Genomic DNA, 9,038 nt, shown 5'->3' on the forward strand with positions numbered 1-9,038 from the left:
AACAATTTGCTTTACGTAAGCCTTTTAACACTTAAGTCCTATCTCAAAAGCCATTGAGTCCGATCTCAAAAAGTAGAGCACTACAATCTCAGTAGGATTTGGAAATTCATTGCTACTTTATTGTCAGTATTATCCAGACAAACTTGTTGCTGGATTGCAGATGCTTCTTCAACCACATCTAGAAAGATGACTTCCCCTTCCCTAATTGTCATTTACAACAAGAAAACATACTGTAAGCTTAAAATGTGCCACCGTTTCCCAGACTTACGTAGGACTAGGAATAAGCTTGTCTTCCCTATTCTAGATACGCAAATATATTTAGATTTACTCCCAACATTTTGTTCTCAGGATTATTCTTATCAGTTTTTCTTTAGTCCATGCTCATTTTTGCTGCCTTACTTGGTTTCTTTCTAATGTATTAACATCCTTGTTATAGCACAATGTCCAGAACTTAACAGTGTTCCAGCTGTTTCTTGCAACTGCTTGAACATTTGTTGTATCACTCTTGTTTCTGCATACAGTGTTTCTAATTGCAGTTATCCTGGCACAAAATTCACATCCAGTTTACAAACATGTCAAGTAATTAAACTTTAAAGGAATCTTTTATCTTGGCTCTTACCTATAGGACTATTGGAGAGACAAGGAGAATTCAGTGGCAACTAGTTGTTCCCCTCTAGTGTTTCCTTGCTGTTTTCCAACATTTTTCTTTTTTGTTTTATCCCACTCCCAGCTAATGTCTCACGTTTTAAATAAATAGCTATCTGGAGGAAGAGTAACAATGCTTTCTTCTAGCTTGTTATCAAATAATCTAAACTTAGAATTGCTACTTGCGGAATTTTATTTACTCTTAATAATGGTAAAAGCACCATCAGCAGAGATATTCCTGCTCTGATTATTAAACTTATGTGGTGGTTAATGATTGCAGTGCCTGCTGCAAGGAGCTGATCAATGCAGTGGTGAGTAGGAGGGCTGAAAAAGCAGAAGCGATTTAGAAAGTTCACAATAGATAGTTGGCTTTTTTTTTTTTTCCATCAGCTAGCGCTCTCATGAGACCACAGATGGCATGAGTGAATGTAGGAGGAAACAATACATCTGCAGACACTGGCAGACAGCATCACTTGCCAAATTTGGCCACAGTTCCTCTAGATAAATAATTTCTAAGTGACGTGCTGGGTTGAAATTATATAAACAGCAAAAGTTACTAAGATCTGGGCCCCAGAGTACTGTGGGTTTCAAGATTTTCTGAAACCCATCATCAGTAGTCTGACATCTACAAATATTTTTCTCTAACAGCTGATACCAGGGACAGGGCAATATTACCATCACTTTGTATGTACTGGAGATTTTGAATGTACTGAAATAATTACTCTTCAGCCACAGTACTGGTCATGACGTAACTACCAGCTTCTTTGTGAAGGCTTATATAAAAGCTATCAAAGCATCAATCTTTTCCTGGAGTTGCTGTAACCTTTTATAGCAACAACTACATGAGCATTTCAAGAATTGTAATTGGAAAAACACTATATTAAATTTCAGTCTCCAAAAGCATAATGGATTTCTAAAGAGGTAAGTGCTGAGAATGACTTCCTTCACACAATGAATTCATGAGGCTAGAGGGTACTAGGGATGGGAGGGGGGGATTCCTACTTGTGACCAGACATTAGCTAGCTTTTAATGTGAGGCAGTAAGATTTTGATTTCCTTGATAATTAAGATACTTCTGCTATGACAGCTATACACACTAGAGCTATCTGAAAAGTATTGTACATCACTGAGGAATTTATGCAGAAAAGAAAGCTGCATAATTCTTCCTGAACAGAAGTATCCCACAGGGAAACCTTACCTAACTATTTTTATAGAATCATCTCTAGACACACTTCTGACGTTATAAAAACAAATCCTTTATTTAAAAGATGTTCTGTGAAAATCAGTTTTCATAACAGAAATCAAACATACATGTCACACAGGACATTCTGAAGGCAACAGTTGTTGTGTATTGACAGCTACCAATGGCATAGAAGAAATACAGGCTATGCAAAATGAGTAACTGCATTTATCATTATTGCCTCGGTAGAAAGGAACAGACAGGGAAAAGAAGTACTTTTAAAACAATGATGCTTTTGTTTTGATGATAAAACCTCTCTATATAGCCCCTGTTCCAGCAACACTCCCAAAGTAAAACTGTTCTCTGAAAACCATCTCAACAAAATTAGTGCACTTTAGTCTCCCAGGTACTAATTGGGAACAAAGCAGGGGTATGCAATAATGGAAAAAAAATCCCTCAAGCACTTTTTCATTTCAGTCATACTTCAATGCAAATTTCGATGTCTTGAGAATTAATCTTACTGTGAGAAACTCTTTAGTTTTAAATCAAAGTTAATTTTCTTAGAGAACAGGTATGCACAGTAACAACACCTCAAAAGCGTCTCAGGATTTGACCATATTAGTAACATTTATGTAATATTTACATCTGCAGTCCAATTGTGAGACAATTTCAGTAGTGCTGTGCACAGTGTAATGGTACTTCAATGAGTGTAACGGCAACGGATTAAAACTCCTTCAGTATCTCATTTTCACATAAAACATATAAAAGCGTGAACAGAGCATGTTCTCATAGTCTCATGTCTTTAAAAAAGGGATGCAGCAAAGCATCTTTTGCAGTTATTCTTGTTGCAGGGTTTAAGTCTAGTAGCTTATCAAGTAGGTCGTATGCTTCATCAGGAACCTGATCCCATCCTTTCATGTCTGTCACCTTAATTTCTGAAGCACCATCATCTTCCTGACAGCTCTTTAAGTGCTGAATTTCTTCTCTGATTGTCTCAGGAGCACACTGTTTGTCTACTTCAACTGGCAAAGCTGTGTTGTCTCCAGATTTGCTGGGTACGTCACCTTGGGATCTGTTACAGCTGCTATTTGTTCCTCTCAGCTTCTCACAGAGGGTTCGTAAGTTTTGTGCGGGGACAACTTGGGTACACAGAACTGATTTACCTAAGAGAAAAATAGTTTTTACAGCCAGTGACATTTTATTTTACTTGCTCTATGACTACAACTTTTAAGTTAGTTTCAGAGAAATTTCAAGCATTGAAGCATAACTGACATTAGTTCTAAATACTAATTAGATTAGATACTAATTAAAAAACCCAAATCAGCCATGTTTTCAAGTAAGGGCCCCAGAAAGTCAGAAGTAGCTCTGCTTAGAACAGAACTGTGTTTTTACATGAAGTTATGAATTGACAAGTCATCACTCAGTCCTCACAGCATCATTTTCCATTTCATCCTCATCTTAACAGAACTGAAAATTAAAAATCCAGTTCAGTTCATTGCTTACATAACTGATTTAAACACCTGTTTGGAGAATTAAAATTGATGCTGTCAGTTACACTTCCAGGTACCAAGTGCTTTAATGTTTGGCTTGCAGGTGAGGAAAATGGCTACTTCTATTTTTGTCCTTTTTTTCTCCCTCCAAACAGGCCCTCTTGCTTTTTTTATTGGTTTTTTTGTTTGGTTGGTTGGTTGGTTGTTTTTTTCTGGTCCTTCTGGATAAAAATGCAAGGTTTACATCATCTAAATATTAAGTCAATACAACTTAATGCTCCATAGGAAATTTTGCAAGGATAAATATTACTTCAAGAATTCTAAGAAGTAGGAAACATTTAGCTGGCATATTTCACCTCAAGTGGCCCTTACTTACCGAAAGGCAGCAAAGTTAGGAAATCCACAGAATGAATTACTCCTCATAAAAATTATAAAAGATAGACAAATAAAAGCTTTCCTAAAACTCTGTATGTATAGATAAGTAGTGTTATTTTGCATGCAAGAAGTGTGACTTACCTCCAAAGTTAAAAGTTTGTTTAAAATAAAAACAAGTCACAACTAGATCGTAAATCATTGCATTAAACAGCAGACCAGGCATACATTTTCCCTTCCTCCCCATAATTAAGGTTTGCATACCAAAAGTTTTAGCAGCCTGAATGGTTTCTCGAGATCCACGAACTGTCATGATTTGTGCCAAAGCAGTTAAATCATCGCTTGCTTTGTAAAATGGATACCGTCCACTGAGCAGAGAAAGGAATACAATTCCTGCAGACCACATGTCAATTGCTGTAATAGAAAGCAAGCTTAGTAGCAAGTAAAACAAGTAAAATTTCATCAAAAGAAAAATCTCAAATTCTTTAAAAAGGAATTAAGCCAGAAGTGTTGTTATCAGAGAAAGTAATGTTCTGAATAACTTACAGACTGTGGTCACAATGATAACACTTCAGCAAGCACCGTAAACTGGTATACTTGTAAATAAAATCAGATGCCTTCTTTTATAGAGAATATTTGTCTATAGAGTTTCTCACGTGAGTAATTTCATTAATTTGCTTTAAAAATGTACTGAAACAACATTTGAAGTTATTCTGATCAGAGAGCTGAGAGAGGAAAAAATGGCTAGTTTTGATACTTCAGTAAGTTTGCTTTGATTGAGAAAACTTAATATAAAAGTTCACGAATACAAAACAATTCAGAATTGAATGTAAATCTTACTTTTCTGGGACTGAGGTTGCCAGTTAGGTGTACTAAAAGGTTTGTCTTACTACAAACTCACTTGCTCTCTAATATGAAACCACTTGACAAGATTGTTTAAGAACTGTAACAGTTATTCATCACTTTCATTGTGTTATGAAGAGTACAGGGAGTTCTCTGATGGAAGAAGCCAAAGCATGATGGAAACTTTAATACTGAAAGTTATGAGAATACCTGTCTGCTGTAATTTTTTGGCTAAGTTGCACATTTTGAGAGATGGCAAGGAAAGTGAAGGAGAGAGTCTGAAGAACTCTCAAATTCTAAAGAGAAAAATTAAGTTGGGAAATAAAGCTCTAGTCATTCTGCATATCTTCCAAAAATAGGCAGTAAAATATGCAGTAATTAAGTCTGACATTTTAGCTAGAAACAGCAAAGAGCTCTGAAACTTCTAAGTTGATCTACAAACACAGGTTTTAAGCCTTTTATAAAAATCAAAATTCAAGTTATTTATGGGTACAATAATTCAGTGTGCAAGAATTTTGTATCTTATCTTCAATGAAAAAATTTTAGTAGTACTGATGTAGTACTGTAGTATTGATGTTGATCATAATACCTGCTTACGGTGTTACGCATCGCCCTTAGTATGTGGTTGGGAAAGACAGTCATCAAGGTGAAGACTTTTAAAGATATTTATTCAGCTCTTCCAGATATTGTCAGACAATTATATAGTGAAATTACTACTCAGTCCTACAGTTCTGATAGGGTTGGCATCTTCAGCAGACTGTGAGATCTTGTGCAATGACATCAAAATCATGATTCCTCTCTGTGCATTTGCCTAGTGGTTAGTATCGAACTAGTGAGGGATACCATCTTAAAGGGAAACAAAGGAACAAATCAAGTTAAAAAATGTAACTGGATCTGCTTAGGGCCAAGTTGTATGTTTGGGTTGTATTCTCTGTGTTTTAAACCTGGCTCACTTATTTAAGGTAGCTCTGGACAGCCAGCTGGATCCAGCTGATAACTCAGTCTCGGCACAAAGACCAAAACTAGTAGCAAGATTGGCAGAAGTACAAGGAGGTGACTACAGCAGTCCCAGATGTTATTGGGTAAGGAGATTTGTTAGCTCAAGAATAGCATTATCTCATAAATACTAGTATTAGTCTACCCAGTTCTAATTAAGCACTTTGTTGACATATTACAGAAGCTTTGCAGCACTGACTCAATATCTTTAGGGCCACACCCGAGGGTTTCCAGATTTACCCACATTTTCTGTAATCCTGCCCTCCGTTACCCTAGAGAACAGAAAACTGTCTGAAAGCACACTTAAGACAACCCTCTGTCCAAAATTTCTTAAGTATGTCTTCTTTCTGCATAAATTCTGTCTAGACAGATTCAGGGATTGTCTAAACTTGTCCTGGATTTCTGGATGTTTCCTAGCTCATAAAGCTGGCTATTACTGCACAGGCACAGTAACTCCAAGTAGGCTGCCATACCTCTTGCAATCCCAGCCATGCCCACAGCACAGATCCTGTCTCAAAAAGCATTAAGAAGCTATCAAGGGATATGCTGATCAAATGTATTGTAAGGCTACTCTAGTGTGTATAAGCACTTTCAAATGCTGTAAATTGACTATTTTCTTACAAAGTGCTCAGCAAAAAAGATGGCTATAAACTTATTTTAAATACAAATTTTGAGAACGTTTGTTTCTATCCTTCATTTTCATAATCAAAACCTCTGGTCATACATGAAATGTTAAACTTTGTATCAGTCCTCCAATTCTCCATGTATGCAGAGTTTCTCCCAGCCTACTTGTATCAGCTAATGCATTAACCATCCCTTTGTTCTGCTCCAATATTTACCGGAGTACTGAAATGTATGGTTTTAGCCCTGAAAAATTAAAAATCTTAGTAAGAAAAAATCATGAAATTTACAGATTACCTATTTAAAGCATTAGTAAAGAGGAAAAAAAATCCAGTGAAAAGTACTGATTAACTAACACTTCATAAAAATCATAAAAATTGCACTCATACAATTAATTATGCCTGTGACAGCAAAATATATGTGGCAAACAGTCTAGAAAAGTCTAAAGCATATCCCTCTAAGATTTATTTAAGATTTTTCTTGAATAAATAAGCCAACGAGCCAAGAAACTTGATAAAACTTGCAACTTTGTTTTCTTTTAAAACACATGCTATTGAACTCCTGCATATGGCAGTACCCCTCAAAGGGATAAAGACATTCAAGTTTCAAACACGGGAAAATATTCCTAGTTCTTTCTTATTCTGAGTAATGAACTTTAAATTAAAATTGGGAAATGGTTGATAAATTTTAAAGGGATAATAAAACAAATTTAATGTGTAAACAGCCTCCTATACACAAGATAATGTCAATGCATAAATGATAGGTTTGAAAAAAAGAAAGACATTTAATTTTTGTCTGTTGTGTAGTACCTGTTGTCTGAGTGGGGCACTTTGTCAGTACTTCTGGTGCTCTGAATCCAGGTGTTCCTGCTCTGGGAGCAACTTGTTGACATCTTGTTGTAAGAGACAAATACGTTTAGAATATATACATTCAGAAATAAATAAGTTCTAATTATAATGATGTTTAATATTTTTAGAATATACTTTTGTCAGATGTGTAAATGTGCATTATTCAGTTTTTGCAGTTATTCTTGTTGCAGGGTTTAAGTCTAGTAGCTTATCAAGTAGGTCGTATGCTTCATCAGGAACCTGATCCCATCCTTTCATGTCTGTCACCTTAATTTCTGAAGGACCATCATCTTCCTGACAGCTCTTTAAGTGTTGAATTTCTTTTCTGAGTGTCTCAGGAGCACATTGTTAGTCTACTTCAACTGGCAAAGCTGAGTTGTCTCCAGATTTGCTGGGCACGTCACCTTGGGATCTGTTACAGCTTCTATATAGTTCTAATTATAATGATGTTTAATATTTTTAGAATATACTTTTGTGAGATGTGTATTCTGTTTTTAAGTCTGAAGCATCTTATAATTATCTAGTGTATAATTATTAACTCATATGAAATAACCTAATTATAATTACCAATTATATTATTGGTCTTGTTATAATACGTAGAAGGAATACTTATTGCATACTTCAGTCACAATATTTTCAGTTTCATTCAATGACAACACGTGTTTTCACAGGGAACTTTCAAGTTAAGACTAATTAACCATTGGCAAAAAATGCATTAGTTTCTTGGGTGTGGATGTTATGGCTTTTTATTTATCCAGACCAAACTAAGGTTCACTATTTCTGAGCGCTGACAAGAATTTACTTCTTGTTAGATTAACTAAAAGGTGTGAGATCATTATTAAAAATCATTCTTGTATTGAAGCTCCAAAGTGCCTTCCTTCTACAGGCCAGCTTTTTTGTGAGTCTAGCAAATTCCTCATGTTTAATTTCTGAACTGACTTTGATAACATTGTATTCTGACAGTCAGGGAAGAGAGGTACTGCACAATTTCATGACTATGCCTACAAAGCAGATTTCTCTGCACAAGTTTCTGTCCCCTAAATGAACTACAGAGGAGTAGATCTGACCTGAGTTATTTGGATTCTCTGGCCTGTCCACTATTAAAATATTTCAAATTAAGAAATACAGCACTGTCATCTTTCCTTTTTATTCTACGTTTCATGATTTCCAGAATGCAAACAGCCTGAGGAATGTATTTAACCTTAAGTTCTCAGAAAGCAAGAGTCCAATCACTGAATTTCAATGCAGTTGGCATAATTTAGGTCTATTAGATAACTGCTCAATGACAGACTGTTGTCTAAGTGTTGTAACTAAATCAGGTTATTTTCTACAACAAATGTAGGCAGATAATTAAATACAACAGCAACAGAAAATCATTAACAGTGAATCTCTTGCTACAGATAGCAGTGAACTAATTACTCCACAAATTTCATGAACTATTCTTTTTGAAGAGCACACCTAGTGTCGTAAGGGCTACACAAATGCTGTCTTTCAACTAAAACATTTTCTACTAAAACAGCTGTCCAGTAAATTCAAGCTTTTTGACCTTGTTTGACAGCATAGTAAGCAATTTTACAGCATTGTTGAAGCAAATTACCTTGAAAGGCAAACACTGCAAACTCTGTCCGTTGCGTAACAGTCACAGGTCAGGTTTGACGGACAACCACTGGCAGCTTTCCTGCTCACTGCTTTGGTAGAAATAATCTTCTTCTTTGTTACTAACTTTCTAGATGAAACATCTATCATCTTCGATTGTTTAATGAGCTGCAAAACAGATGTATTTTTTAGAAGGTGAAATATTTAAGAAGCTTCCCTTTATATATAGATACCTGTCTCGAAACTACTGAAAAGACTCTCATCAGCAAGGAGCTCCAATTTTAAAACAGAAGATAGCAAATCTTTCTACCAAATCATAATATCTATAAATGTACTTCATTTTTTCAGTGGTTACAAAAATTAATATCCAGTAGATATTTTGAAACTTCAAGTCTTTTTTTTCAAGTTAGCATAATTTTTCAAGCATTTTTTTGATTCAACACTAGTA

General features: G+C 35.4%; 1 protein-coding gene across 1 annotated transcript; it reads right to left on the reverse strand.

Annotated features, from left to right (window-relative positions):
- Positions 1-1,884: 1,884 nt before the first annotated feature.
- Positions 1,885-8,785, reverse strand: LOC104912361 (cell division cycle 7-related protein kinase-like; the record flags this gene model as incomplete). The annotated part of the gene is made up of 4 exons (XM_010715843.3): positions 1,885-2,987; positions 3,951-4,100; positions 6,956-7,038; positions 8,592-8,785. Coding segments are annotated over 4 exons (804 nt in total), but the record flags the coding sequence as incomplete, so codon positions are not given.
- Positions 8,786-9,038: the final 253 nt, after the last annotated feature.

The sequence above is a fragment of the Meleagris gallopavo genome, chromosome 10, assembly GCF_000146605.3.
Source record: "Meleagris gallopavo isolate NT-WF06-2002-E0010 breed Aviagen turkey brand Nicholas breeding stock chromosome 10, Turkey_5.1, whole genome shotgun sequence".
Taxonomy (NCBI): domain Eukaryota; kingdom Metazoa; phylum Chordata; class Aves; order Galliformes; family Phasianidae; genus Meleagris; species Meleagris gallopavo.